Source organism: Crocodylus porosus, unplaced genomic scaffold (genome assembly GCF_001723895.1).
Source record: "Crocodylus porosus isolate Cpor-Errol unplaced genomic scaffold, CroPor_comp1, whole genome shotgun sequence".
In the NCBI taxonomy this organism is placed as follows: domain Eukaryota; kingdom Metazoa; phylum Chordata; order Crocodylia; family Crocodylidae; genus Crocodylus; species Crocodylus porosus.
The window spans coordinates 105,403,324-105,418,876 of NW_017728943.1; the positions used below are offsets into that span (position 1 = coordinate 105,403,324).

The following is a 15,553-nucleotide window of genomic DNA, read 5'->3' on the forward strand; positions in this document are numbered from 1 at the left end:
CCTCTGACTTTAAGAAAAGCATTAGTTTACTTTAAATATAATATTTAATATAATTTTATTGCAAATAGTAGTTAAATCTTTATAAAATACTTACAACTTTCCCTAAATTCGATGCTTGCAGGTAATACGAGTTCTGGCCCATGCGTGTCCTGAGATCTAAAGGAAGAGGGAGAATATTGGAAGAAACAATTCACATAGGTAAAGTTCATTCCACTGTCAAATGATACAGATTTCTCCAAGGGTTTTATTTTTGAACCTGTACACAGCATTTTCCCCACAAAATATATACTTTGATTTTACTCAATTTTGTTTGCTCCACCTCTCTTTTAGATTCATTCCCAAGTATGCTTGCCTACAACACAAGAGCACAGTGCAAACCTGAACTGTGGTGTCTGCATTATTAATGAATGCCCTTCTTTGCACTGTATGCTATACTGATCAAGTCAGCCTGCCACCTGCCATTGATGTGACTCAAATTTCACAATAAAACAATCTATTTAAGAATGCAGAAAGGATAAGTTAATTAAACTTCAGCTTACAAGGATTGCCTCATTGTAAACATGCACTATACTAGTTATTATAGAAAAACGCTTGCAGGAAGCAATTTAGGACTCCAATTCCTTTCCCTCCCTAGGAGAGATGAAGTATATGCTCTTTACATTTCATCTAACTTTTAAGTTTCAGTGATAGTAACTGGCATTATGTGGTTTTATCCAGTGATTAATCTTATGTCTAGTTGACAATTATATTGGCTTTACTGGCTGCCAGTACTACAAACTTAACCCGGGACCTGAAAAAGTCAAACCAAATTAGAATTCAGGAGAAAATTTCTGCTCATATCAGTGCTGGCTCTGCAGAACTAGCAAATAGAAGCAGCAAAAGCTTATGTTGCCATCAGAGCACACAGATGGCAAGCTGCATACATCTGAGCAGACATATGCAGATGGTGACATTTTTATATAGCCGCTTTTCAGAGTAAAAGCTTCTAGCCTGTTGACTTCACAGAAGATGGTCATTGACGAAAGATCTAAAATTAAATTCACTAGCTACACCTTGGTTTGAGAAAATATGAAAGTATTCTTCCACTTTAATTTATTAAATTTTCTGTCACGAACATCATGATTACAGATAAAAGGAACAGACTTGTAAAGTGTAGTCAATCAGTAAGCACTAAAATCCTTTTGCTACAATTACATTTCAACCTCAATGTATCACGCTAGCAAACGCTTAATATTTTTTAAGTTACAGTAAGCTTTTCCATTATTTACAATCTATTGAAACACTAATGTGAAAAAAAATGACCACCTTCCACACAGTCACAAGGGGTATACATTTTAACTCTGGTGACTGAACTACATTTTCAGTAGTTTTATGCTAGTACCTATTAATGCAAGTCTAAAGCTGTATTAAGAGCCCTCACACAAGATCTTGTGCATTCATAATATTTGTGAAGCAAAGGCTTCCACACTAGAGACATGGCATTAATATAAAAAAATTTGCAATTCCAAATGAAAAGAGGTAAACATTCAGGGATTCTGTTCATTTTTTTTTTTATTTTGTTGAGGCTTCTTGCCTTGAAGGAAGACTTAGGTGCTGGTGATCCTGTCACTCCAGCCAAAAAAAACTGTCAGAAACTGTGTGGTGCTAGGTGTCCCCAAACCGGGAAGAAAACAGCAGTAAGAGGTACAGGGGAAATGTATGAATGGCCCTATAAGAACTAGAATTCCAGTATCCAGTGATAAAAATCTAAGTTATAATAATGAATAAAGTGGCTTATCAATCTCTAAATACTGATTTTCTTAAAAGAGGAGTAGTAGTCTTAAAAATATTAAGTGTGGATAGAAGGAACTAGTCAAAAAAGGGACTACTTAAGGTATATTAAGCTATCTGTAAATTCATAAACAGTAATTTTCTTTTGAGCCAGATGTAGCAAGTTAGTTACTGCAGAGGTAGGATGAGCACATCAAAAAAAAGTTACTTCAACTAAGGTGCCCTTTTAAGGTTCTCACAATAATTTAGTTTGACAATGACAATTCTAAGCTATTTTGCTGCCGGTTGCATTTTAAGCTTTTATCATCTGTCTTGTACCATATCCTTTATAAAAGTCTACTTTTCACATTGCTCAACAGCTAGATTTTCACAATAAGCCAGAACAGTCTGCATGTCTAGTCAATGTGGCCATTAAATATTGATTAGATGTTGCATCCTCTAAAAGGAACGTGTAATATTAGACTTTAAAATGGCATTTAACACCAATGCATTCTGCTTATTTTTATGTACTTCCACAAGTTAAGATGCACACAGATTGCATAAGAAAATGAATCTATAAAAAGATAAAACAATGCTGTCATACCAACCTGCCAATTATACAAGCGAAATATTGTGTGAGGTAGATGAATTTAGGACCTTAAAAAGGAAGAGAGTCAGCACTCCAATAACCTTGCAAATATACTATGCCAAGACGACCTCCTTTCAGCATGCCCAATACAGATGGGAAGTATACAAAAATTATTCTCTCTTCCTAATGCTACTACAACTGGTTTCATAGATGTTAAGGACTGGAAGGGCATGGGGGCTTGTAAGGCTTCCTGTAGATGTTGCCAAAGTATTCTGAAGTTGTCATCCTGTACTGATCTAGACAGTAAACCCATCAGTACTGAATAACATTATTATTGAGGTGATCCCTTCATGCTTCAGTACTCTACATGTAGAACAGGGATAACAGTAGTTTAATAATTCCCGAGAGAGCTGTGAAAACACTTAACATTTGGAGGTATGAAAATCAGATACAAAAGTGATAAGCATCACAGAAAAGCATGAGGAGACCTTCATACTCAGTTTGGTTGGTGTACACAGTAAGTGAGACAAGGGACCACGCAGTGAAAAATAAAAGTGAAAATAAATACTGAACTGCTGTTTCACTTCAAAGTCCTGTCCATGCTGTGAACTGAATATGGAAAAAGTAGCATGATCACAGAATCAATGACTGTATTATAAGACATGCGAACAAGGGTAATTAATTTTTGTTTTTATATCTTCAACTATATCTGTCTACATATCAGATCTGTTATTTATTTGTGAATGCTAAGAGAACTCTTACTTTTTGTCACCAATATGTTGACATTAATATTTTGTATCCCTACAGAATATGCCTTGGTAGATATGGAGCTGTATAATAAGCATCACAGTTTATTGGAGCTACATATCTACCAAGGCATATTCTGTAGGGATGCAAAAAATTAATGTCAACATATTGGCAATGAAAAGCAAGAGCTTTCAGCATTCATAACTAAATCACAAATCTAAGAATAATTTAGATACCTAAACCTAAAAACATTTATTACACAAGAGTTACAAAAAAGAAAAAAACAAGTAGCAATAATACTTGTATGTGATCTAATCACAAGATATAGCTGTTCTAAACTAAATATATCCAAGTCTTAATACACATACAAACCTATACAGGTTCCTATGCATTTCCTGCCCCGCATGTTAATTTTATGAAGTAAAGAGCCATCTGCTGGAAGAAAAAGATCTACTCTATCCTTTTCCTTTATTTATGTACACACAGCCATGGCTTCAGAAAAATTAATACAAGCCACATACCCATTCAACTGAAGTTTATAGCTAGATACATTCAAGTCCACAACCATTTATAACTGCATTTCCTCAGAGACAACATTTGGCTTGGAGAGAAAACAATTCTCTTGTATACTTGTTTTCTGCTATGCAGTAATAAAGTCGCATCACATTTCTTTAGCACCCCCGTAATCTTTGCAAACCTTCCACTCCGAGAAATAAACTTCTGACCAGTTTCCTTAACCCACAGGTACTCATTAACAAATATGTTAACAACAGGGAAATGTCTATATCATAACTTTAAAAACCTCCAAAAAGCTATGACTCGCTATGATATCAACTACTGAAGCTTAAATTACTATAAGCACCAAGTGAAGAGATGACATACAATACCATTAAATCTATCAATCTGGCAAATGCAAAAAACAAATACATTTTTTCAGGCTGGACATAAGGAAGAACTTCTTTACTGTCCGAGCCTCCAAGGTCCGGAACAGCCTGCCATCGGAGGTGGTTCAAGCACCTAATCTGAACGCCCTCAAGAGAAATCTGGATGTTTATCTTACTGAGATCCTCTGACCAGAGCTGACTTCCAGCCCCTGGGGCAGGGGGCTGGACTCTATCTTCTGAGGTCCCTTCCAGCCCTAATGTCTATGAATCTATGAAATATAGAAACTCTTGGGTAAGAAAAGAGAATACAACAAGGGTGAGACTCAGTACCAAACATCTTAAACCCATACATCCACGACCTATAGGTCCTAATGGAAAAATCCCCAAAGCTCCCCTATGTTGGCAGGCTGACGGCTAGGTGGCACAACCCCTCACGGGGATGAACCCTGCAGTTTTTAGGGTGTTGAGGCAAGTGTAGCCCATCAGCTGGGCTGAGGTGCTGGGTCATGGAGACCCAGCATGTTAATTACTTTACCCCACAGCTCCAAGAGACCTGCAGAGGAAGAGACTTGACACATCCTAGCCATGAAGACCCTGGGATCAGATGGAGGTTTCCTTTTCTTACGATCCAGTCCCCATGAGCTGGGACTTCTAAAAACTGTGTGCACAGCCCACTGCACAAGTGGTTTTCTGCAATCCCTAGCACATGGGGACCTGAAAGTCAGAGAACCTTTCCTAGATGACACAGCCCAGGCATACCAGCACCTTAAAAAAACTACATGTGCAACTCAGTTGCACATGAGGTTTTCTGACATCATGGTACATGGGGCTCTGGGACTGAGACAAACCATCAGGTAGGTCAGTTCCAGCCCCAGGATCACACCTGAGGTTGAACTGGCTCAAGTGCAGTCTTCATGCTAAGACTGATAATTAGTTGACTGCCAGTTCCAACTGCAGGGCTCCACTGGTCCATGCTGGGCTGCAGGCACTCAGCTTTCAACTTGCTGGTACAGTGGGATCCAACAATCATGACTGTGGCCCCCCCACATTGGCAAATACTGATGATAGGACTGAGATCTGACCCCCAATCCCAAAATCATACCCCTGCCATGCACATACGGCATGGCAGGAGGTACAATTGTTGGGATTAGGAATCAGATCCCATCATACCATTAAATGAATGTGCGCTAGGGATATACAAAGACAAAATGCTGAAGAAATTGACTGCAATACATGGGCTCTTTGTCAAACTAGAAAAATAAGTCTTATTTAATCAAAAACCCCTAAAGTACCAAAACACTGTAGTTTTCTGAGGAAGAGAAATAGAAACTGACCCCATCTATATTATATACACACCTAGGCCTCATAATAACCATCAGGGAGCATCAGACTGGATATCTAAGCTTCTTTAAAAAGTCTGCTTTGAAGCCCCAGTAAAATCCTGCATTTGCAGTCCTGCAAACAAATACTTCCCAAGTACAAAACTTGACAATACTTACTACCTGGAGAGAAGAATTAAAGATGGTGCTTCTGCTAATCCATATCATAGAATCATATCCAAGACAGACAACCTCCAGTGCCACTTTAAAAATCAAAGCATCAAATGCTTTTCCCAGTGCAAAGCTCTACAGAATGAGAAATTAACCCTAACAAGAGGATAAAGCATTTTCTTTAATTCACTCCACCTGGACCTAAACTTTAACCCCTTTCTGATAGGAGAACCCCCAATCCATCCCAAAATGAAAGAAAGATGCTAGAGATGTTAAACAAGTACCTCACAACTTCTGAGATGGATATCACCTGCCTAAGACAGAACTTGAGCAATATTCAGGTTGTATTTTTTGTCCACTTACTATTGTCCACCATGATTTGACTAAAGATTAGTATAGAGGCTAATGGGGAGAGAGGTAATGTTATCTTGTTTCAAATAACACTTTTACTGGATTGTCAAATAGGTTTTTCACTTTTTCCGATTTCTTTAAAGAGCTAACTCTCTACAAAGTCAAGTGTCGTTGGCAGAGTCAAAGACAGTGGATAAGTTACGATGCAACAGAAATAATATACCTGGACATTTTCATCCTCCTACAAAGACCCTTGGGGAAGACAGACTTAGATCTTCTAAGTCTTTGGGAATGTTACTGTGAAATGTGTTAGCATTTCAGACCAAGTTCAAGCAACTAGAAAAGCATCTCTCATTCTTCCTTTCCATCTCAATTATCATTGGGGAGCACTTGTAAGGACTTCTACCAAAAATGTTCCCTAGGAGGAGTCCAGACTCTTAGATAGCTATATACAGCAAGGAACACAGCTGGAACCATATCATCTGTGGTCCAGGGGGTTACATAGACCACCTGAAGGAGGAAAACATGGCATCTCCAATAAGTGATGCAGCAGCAGAGTGAGTCTGTTTGGAGGGTCTGGAAAATGATATTCTGAACTTGAAAAACAGTTCTATCCCGGTTCATTAAGACTTACCAAAGATTGAGCACCTAATTGTCTACAGCTACATCATAAAATCCATCCCTAAGTGCGTTTCTATGCAGATGCAACATATTTTGAGTCGTTTTACTAGACCGTCATAACAGTTTTTAGAAGCGAGGTAAGACTGAATAGACAGAAAAAGCGACATTTTCTGCCCACAAAGCTTGCCAACTGAACTAAGAGGAATAATACCAAGCTTCAATTGTGTGCTTTTTTGTCCGTACACTCAGGCATGTAAACTTACACTTGACACATGCAGAAGCCCAATCAAAGTATCAAGTAATTCCATACCTATGTTAACAACAAATTCCACTTGATGAACACTGAATGATTACAAAAAAATCAACATTGTTCTAAAAAATTATGGAAATTAGCAATTACCCTACTAACAACAAAATTATAGGAAACCAAGACATAAGATGCGTAAATACACAATTTCACCCTTTGATTAATCATATTTTACTTTCTTCTGAGAAGGGTCAAGGAATAGGAAGGGTAGTTCTCAAAGGAAAGATTTTTTACCCTGTGAAAAAATGAAGAACACCCTCACTATTTTACTGTGCTTGTGTGGAATCTCTGTTTCAGGTCTCCTAAAATAAGTCTATGTCCATCATTAAGAGTCACAAAAAATGAATTTCTTACCTCCCATCCTGTCTGCGGTACTCTTGTTGTTGCTCTACTCTGATCATTGGCTTCACCATGCCCCGTTCAGCTGTGCTGGATGCCGATGATGTTCTGTCACCATCCAGTCTGTTGGTGCTCTAATTTGAACACAACAGATGTTTAATATGCACACATCAGATCAGCCAAGACTTATACTCATCACTATAAAAAAGGCTTATTAATTCAGGAAAGGGATGAGGAATTGAAAGGAGGGAGTACAAAACAGAATACAGCAGGTGTTCACTCTACAATACAAGAGAACACTGGTCATTCAAAATATCACAACAGGCAAAGGCAGCTATCTGGTAATTTTCTGTCAGGAATTTTAAAGCCAACAACAGTAAACATAAATGTCCTAATACAGAGAGATTCCACAGTCCCTTGCTTAAAACATCTTTAATGCATATTAAAAGAAAAGCTAACCGTAAGACTGCCTTTCTACAAATGTTAGTACAGAAGTTAAATAAGCAATGCAAAGTTAAAACCAAGTTTTAAACAACCTGATTAAGGAAACTTCCCTTCAACTGGTCAGTGTTTATTATACTTTCGGCTTGCATTGTTTTTTCACTAACTGTTCAATAACCAGTCTCCCATACTAATAACCTATTTTCCTTTTTAAAAGGGGCTGGCAGAGGGGAAATATTAGTCTTCACTATAGATCAGCAACAGCAGAAAGTGGCACAAGTATTTCTTCCTTTTTGCCAGACCTCTTTAGTTTGCATCAAGGGCATCTTGCAGAAGACTTTACAATTTATTCTCTCTCAATTTATTTCATATTCTTATATCACTAAATAAAAAGCCAAGTACTGTACTGTACTGTGCTGAGTACAATCACTGTATAACCCTCACTGTATATACTGAAAAATATCATCAGTCTATTTATCCCTGTAGGAGCCCAAGTGTACTTCTCACTGTACTACAAAAATACCTTTAATATTATATTGGTATTTTTCTTTTTAAACAGGCATTTTCACAAATAACACTTAGGGGTGAAAGACTTGCTCTGGATTAAGGATTTCAATATTAAGTAATAACACTTCAGAAACAGATCTCAAAGCACTTTATAAAAGGTTAGCATCATTATCCCCAATATACAGATGGGAAAACTGGAGCTCAGGTAGTCAAATTTATTGTTAAAAAAACATACTTCACACAGACTAACTCCTTCAAATTAAAATATGCTCAAATTTTCCTCACTCAAAATATGAAGATTGCTGTGAGTACCTCTAATATTCTAAAAAATATTTAGAACACACTTAATGTACTAACTGCAGTGCTTTCATGCCTCAGTGATTTTACAGTATTGCTTTAGCTTAAGTCAGTATTTGGTGCATCTCAATTCATTTCACTCCTCACATTGTAAGAGAAAAGCATCCATGCAAGACACATACAAGTGTTACCACTGAAACGGTTACAGAAGAGGAGGTAGGAAAGAGACAATAGATTTTTTGTGATAACATGGTCATATGTCACAGACAAAAATTACTAACAGACTTGAAATATTTAACACTATTAGAGTTTTATACATGTCACTGCTGCTGAACCAATGACACTAACTTTTCTTAGATTCTAAAATTGATAATAGTAATAAAACATGAAAGGAGATGCATTTTCAAGAGAATTATTACTTTTCAGATTGCTGAAATTACTCCGCTCATCTCACATTTTCTCTCAAGCATGTAATAATATCAGCGAGAAAAGCATTAACAGTTGTATCATTTTATTCTACTTCCTGGCTTCAGGAAAATTTAACTCCTAATGCAGTCTATTAACAGAACGGCATCACAGAAATGCATCAGAACAAAAAGCTTATCATCTCATAAAATGTTAATAACTATGTTTACAAAAGACAGCATGTTTGTTTAATGAGTAGTTGTGCACAACCGTTCTCTTTAAGTCCGTTGCCATTAAAGCTTAAAAGCCCATTTAGAGTTTTAAAAATTGGCCAGTCATTCAAGTTTCACATAAAGATCTACACATTAAATATCTGATAGCAATCTCCTTGGGCTAAATATGGAATTATTCTTTATCATGTGCCCTAAACAGCAAAATATGCCCTTTGCCAATTAATCCATTTCTTCTAAAACTTGTGCTAATAGTCTAAACCTCTAAGCAGTTCAACTGTTTCCAGAAAGTACAGCTGTTTCCTAAAAATAATTTTCATCCCACTTATAGAATGAATGTATGCATGATACATTATTGTATGCAATGTGTGTATATACATATGTACATACGTGTCTCTTCATTATGTTATTGCTTATACATGCATGGACATATATACCGTTTACACTGACTTACCTCACTCCATTATATAGTTTGTAGGTAGATAGATAGCAATAATATATAATGGAATATTAATAAGAAAATAATAATATAAACAATACTATATAGCAAAGCAAAACATGTAACAAAACACTCAGCACACATATATACACATTTTGTAACTGGGGAAAAATCTGAAAAACAGCTGCTCTTTTCTGGAAATAGACTGCTTAAAGGTTTAAAATACTAATCATACGGTTCTCATTTTTGACCTAACAAAATTATGAATCAAACTTGACTCAATTTATTCCACAGTTTCCCAGTTTGATACCTTGCTTGCTGGTAATGCTGTTCCACTGTGAACATCTCCCTCCAGATCAAAGGTTGTTTCCTGAACAACTCTAGAATTAAGACAAGAAAATGTCTAATAACATTTCAGAAGAGGTCAATTACCAGTATCCAGTGTAAACAAACACTGATTGCAACACAAACTCACTACAACTAAAGTTTCTCTGTTAAACCCCTTTTTCCTAAAAATCTGCATTTCAATTGCTATGTTCATAGCATTTTTTTTTATACATGAAGCAATATAATATTGATACAGACCATCTTCTTTTAAATATATCAAAGGATCAAAATGGGTAATTAAAAAGTAAAATGAAAATCTTTTGCAAAATTCTGTATTTATTGCAGAAGTTTTAGTGTAAGGTTTTGGTCCAGTCTTCAGTAAGAAATGTCCTTTCACCATATCATTTAAGTCAGGTGGTGCAGCAAAACATTTGCCAAAGCAAATAATCTTCAAAACGATTTTATCCAGTTCAGATTGTAGTATTAATAGAGATATTGCAAGAGAGGTGACAGTCGCAAAGAACTGCTGTTGTACACCAATACTTTCACAGGTCCAGGAGGGGCCTAGATAGGCCCTGAAGCTTCCTGTCTGCTTCTCAGACTGGGGAACCTGGGGCAGGGGAGCAGGCTGTGGGGCTGTGTCTCACTACTCCCCTTCCTCCCAAACCAGTTCAGGAGAGGAGGAGAAGCAGCAGACACTGCTGCTCCTTACCTCTTCCCCATACCAAGAACTGCCAGGTTTGGGGAATGGACTGGGGGGGGCTTTGCCTTGCTGGTCCCTCCGCTGCACTTCAAGACCAGGAGCAAAAAGGAAGGCTGATCCTGGTCTGGGAAAGGTGCATAGAGTCTTTCCCACTGCTCCATTCCCCCCAGGGACTAGGAGGAATGAAATAGTGACTGGTCCCCATCCCTTTCCCAGACCGGGATCACCCCAGTCTCTTAAAAGGTGCAGAAAAGCAGGAGAGAGGGACTGACTGCAGGCTGAACACCTGAATGCTCCCTTTCTCCCAGTGAGCAGCATAGCAGCCTCTGAAATGCACTGATCTTCGACCAGCAGAAACAAACACCTACTTGTAGGCCTAGCTGTCTCTGGACCTTGCTGCTTTACATATACGAGCCTGTTATTTAACAAGCATGATTCTATTAGCTAACAGATGCACATACTCTACACTTTGTGATCTTGGAAAAATTAAATACAAGGTGTTTGTGTTACATCAAGAGCCAAGTTCACCACAACTGATTTTGGTTTTAAAAAAAAGCACAGAAAGGACAAAAGTCTTGTTTATCAGTTGCCTCTAGATCAACGGCTGAGAAGAATTAAAACTTAATTCATAAAAGAACATAACAGAAAACAACCTTCCATAATATTCTCCAACTTCTTAAATTCAGGTTTTAAATGTTTTAAGGGGTAGCCTGAATTTTTAACAAAAATCCAGAAAAAGGTGATGATAGAAAAAAATATACATCTAAAAGAATTATCCATTTGTTTACATCATCTCTCATTTTCTGTGCTCAACAATTTTCCTATAAACCATTTCACCATGGGTCATTTCTTACATAAAGAGTTTCAGTGACTACATTTCTACCCAGGTCATCATACCCTAAATTTTTCCCCTGGTACCATAAGATTGGACAGAACAGCCAATACTTTATATTTTCCAAGCTGCACAGTCTTGGTCAAACTCATGTGGGCCTTGAGTAGTGTCATAACTATGGACCCATCTAATTTGCAATGGTTGCACCCCAATTTCACAGTCGCGATTTTGCAGGCAGAACCCCTCCCCTCCCACACCTCTGACTGGCCAAAGGGCCCCAGTGGTTCTGACCCTCACCACTGACGGGCAGCAGAGACTGCCTGTCATGTGGCCCCACCCCTCTGTTGATTGGTAAGGGCTGTCTGTCATAGTCCCACCCCTCACTGCCGACTGGAGAGGGGCAGGGCTGCATGAAAGGCAGCACTAGCAGCTAATCAGCAGTGAGGGGCAGGGAAGGCAGCCATATTGCTCACAGCCCTTCCAACCGGGTTGCCACAGCATGCTAAGTACTGCTAGCTCCTTCTGGGGAGAAGCATTTTATTTTCTATAAGTTTTATTTTCCCCTCCCGTGGATTTCACAGGTATTGCTTGGATTTGGTAGGTCCTTAGTCATAACCATTGGAAGATCTAACACCATGTAATAGTCACTTATTTATCTATATTATGCTCTACACATGATATCTGGTCATGCAAAGAATCAATAGGTAAGGAAGATCTGGATTACCAGACACAAGATAGAGTAACTGTAATGTAATGTAATTGGAAAGCAAGGACACAACAGTAAAATGGCAGGTTAGGACCCTATTCTTTGTCAAATGGAGTTTCACTGGCATTTAAATTTCTAAAAGAGAATCCAAATGTTTCAGTATTTCTATTACACACCCTGTACAGAGGTGTGTATATGCCAAACAACTAGAGTACTTTTGTCCTATTTTTCCCCATTTTAATTAAATCTTTCAAATGAAACTCTGGATTTTAATATTTAAGCATATTATAACAGAATAAGAAAACTAACCTTATATAAATGAGACTCGTTAATTTTAGTTAACACATAATACTATTTGTGAAATTGATAAGACTGCCTTGCAGTGCATTAAAATTCCTCTTTTTTAGTATATCTGAGCCACAGGAGAATATACTTGTCTATTAAATAATGAAATAATGCAAGTCCTAAAGACAGCACAAGGTGGAGCTACAGTATTAGTCAGCATTATAAATGTAACTTAAACACTTAAGCCCAAAAAAATACTTGCTCACCCAATAAACCCATATGCAAAGAAACACAGGGTATCCGAGTCTGTTTTTCAACACTCGGACATCCCCCCCCCTCCAAAATAAAATCACTACACTTACCCAGTTTTGTGTCTTGGACCTTTGACCATGAGACCAGCAGCATCCAAAGGCCTTTTAGGAATAATATGATCCTGACTGGGATCCACAAATTTAAATACATGAGAAGACCCAAACTGAACTTTCATGCCACTCTGCAGCATAGTGGTCTCCGAAATACGCTGACCTTCCACATAAGTCTCAGCATCAATGCTTCTTGGGGTAACAGTAACAACTCCATCCATATTGGTGAGGTCACAATGGTGTGGCTGAATTCCTGGACCAAACAACTGTAAGTAGAAATATTTAATAGTTCAAAAATGACATAACTAATCTGCTGCAGAAAACACAACCCCATGAACCACACTTCACCCTAAGTTATAGCACTATGGTTTTATTCTTGTGTCTGAATTTAACAGAAACAGACATTATTACATTTGATCAATAATTTAAAACTTCACTTTAGCATAGTGTGATAGGGGGCCATCTCAGGGCTGGGTCTCATCACTGTCCTGCACACCTGTCTAGGGTATCCTTTCCTGCCCCATCTGCCACACCTTGATGTAATGATACCAGATGCAACTATGTGGGAGGCTGCCCATTTTATGCCCTGATGCCTACGGCATTATACATGGCTCCGAATCTTCCCCTTACCATGGTCCATTCCTCACAGATGGCATCCAATTCTTGTATTACTCTCCTGGCTCCTTAACTGGCTGAACTCTGCCTCTGACCCAACTTGGCCTCAAATGTACCTGGGCCTCCTGCCCCCGCACTAGGACCTCAACTTCAGCTACTCCAGTTAGCCCATATGGCCCTACACTAGACAGCCGCCGGTCACTACTCCATCCCCTCACTGGGGACCACTATCTTGCACCCTCAATGGGGCCAATACTCCACCCTCTCACTGGGGCTACAGGGCCTTATGCACCACAGGCCTCAGGTGTCTGTAGACATGCCTGGACTCCAATCACAGCCTATGGCCACTCAGGCCTCTGGTGTCTGGACCCTTCCCCAGGCTCCACTCAATGGACCTAGGCCCCTGTGTTTTGTCAGGGTGCGCTCCTCTAGCCTTCCCTCTCCATGGGGTACCAGCAAGGCAGCACGGACTGAGGCTTTCTGGCACCCCATACTCAGCCTTCACTAGGGAGCCGCAGGTGTGGCAGTTCCTGGAAGCTGCCCTGCCCTGCCACAAGCAGCCCCACCCCACCATCCTCCTGAGCAGGGTGTAATTTTAGGTCATTCCCCAGGACCAGGAGCCTCCTCCATCCCCACAGTTCCTGCCCTCTACCTCCAAGTGTTCCGGAAGCAGCAGCTCCAGCTGGGTGCGGTTCTCCCCACCACCCCCGGCTACTTGCAGCAACTCCTGGCTCTACTGCTCAGGGCCTGCTCTTATTCCCTAGCAGCTACACCCTCCTTCCAATCAGGTGGCCTCCTACTGGCCATGCAACTCTCCTGATTGGCAGTGCAGTCACCCGCAGGCTGCTCTGCTGCCTGCTCTGGCCCTTAAAGTGTCAGGCACCAAAGCTGCCCTGCCACACACCCTCCCTAATGAAAGTAAATGTGATTTCTGCAGCATGTTTTAGGAAATATTTTTATTTTAAACACATTTTGCACCTTATTATGGTGGCCAAAATGTTTTTCTTTAGATGTTGCCAAAGTATCACTTCATTCATTACAGAAAAAGCTCAAACCTGCAAACAAGTCAAATTAGTGAAGAAAGATAATTCAAGATAGTCTGCCCTTATGCCACAGGTTCCACATTGACTTGGGGCAAGATTCTAAGCCTCAGTTCCCCACGTGAAATTGGGAACAACAGCATACTTACCTCATAAAGGTACCATGAAGACAACTGCATTAAAGAATACCACAATTCTTTGGATAAAGGCACCTACTGACCACCTCAATTTACAGTTTAACTGACTGGTTTTCTTGCATACAGACTGGCCTCTGGCTCCATCTAGAAAGAGCACAGACCATCTGCAGATGCTTTCTCAGCCTGAAAAGGGGTACCTGTACCCAAAAGCTTGCAAAGAAGAATTTTTCCACCTATCTGAGTTGGTCTAATAAAAAGATTTCAGATTTACCCAATATAACCTTGTCTATGTCCTTAGACCAACACAGCTACAACCTACAGCCTTTAAAGAATACCAAGCTCTGATACCAAAGGTTGTAATTAAATTGTTCTTGACTGGATTTTTGACTTAAAAAAGCCAGGCCTTCAATTATTTTGAGGCAAAATAGGAAACAAACTAAAACACTATGACTGAAAGGAAGTCATACTGATGTCTACATTTAGACTTATCAGCCCTCTAGTTTCAAAGGGTAAATCAGATTGGTCAAGAAGCAGCAAGTGGGGTAACAAGTGGATTTTTAATACACTTTGTATTAACACTTAATAATGTGAAAGTCTGAAACAGGCTAAAGTTGACTAATTCAATGGTTAAGATCACTAGAGTACTAGGCAAATTCCCACAGTCTCACACATGACTGGCTGAAATTGATCAGTTCTTTCACTTGAGACTTTTCTCCTTACCTGGATAGAACTGTCATCAAATTTTTCTGTTCCAACTTCAGTAACGCTTAATTGTAGACGATAAAGCTTTGGCTTATCTCTGGAGTCAGAACCATCTGTGGAGCAAGTGGAAAGCACTTCATTTGTAACTATCACAGCTTCACTATTTGATGGTGTGATATTCATAATAGGTAATTCAAACCATTATACATTCAGAGTTAAGAAGGTTAACTAAAAGTTAACCTGATTTTTTTACTTCCTTAACTTTCTTGAGAAGCAATGAAAAGCTGCTAACGGTTATGTGAATGAGACCCTGTGGAAGGTAAATCATCATGGAAAATCATTTTTTGAAGTGAAGAAAGGAGTTCTTTTTCTCAGATTTGTGCATGGACTCAGGTATATTCATGTGTGTCTAATTAGTAGCTTAGAAGCAAATATCATATACTAACCC

The 15,553-nt window shown here is 39.0% G+C and overlaps 1 protein-coding gene across 17 annotated transcripts in view; it reads right to left on the bottom strand.

The window, feature by feature from the left end:
- Positions 1 to 15,553, bottom strand: part of AFDN (afadin, adherens junction formation factor) — a 129,038-nt gene that overhangs the window by 70,687 nt on the left and 42,798 nt on the right. For all 17 annotated transcript variants that reach the window (XM_019549929.1, XM_019549932.1, XM_019549938.1 and 14 more), the window contains 5 exons: positions 15,124 to 15,218; positions 12,612 to 12,877; positions 9,707 to 9,776; positions 7,093 to 7,211; positions 95 to 156 (listed from right to left, as the gene is read on the bottom strand). In XM_019549929.1, the coding sequence (XP_019405474.1) occupies positions 95 to 156; positions 7,093 to 7,211; positions 9,707 to 9,776; positions 12,612 to 12,877; positions 15,124 to 15,218 (612 nt within the window). The remainder of the gene's footprint in view (positions 1 to 94; positions 157 to 7,092; positions 7,212 to 9,706; positions 9,777 to 12,611; positions 12,878 to 15,123; positions 15,219 to 15,553) is intronic.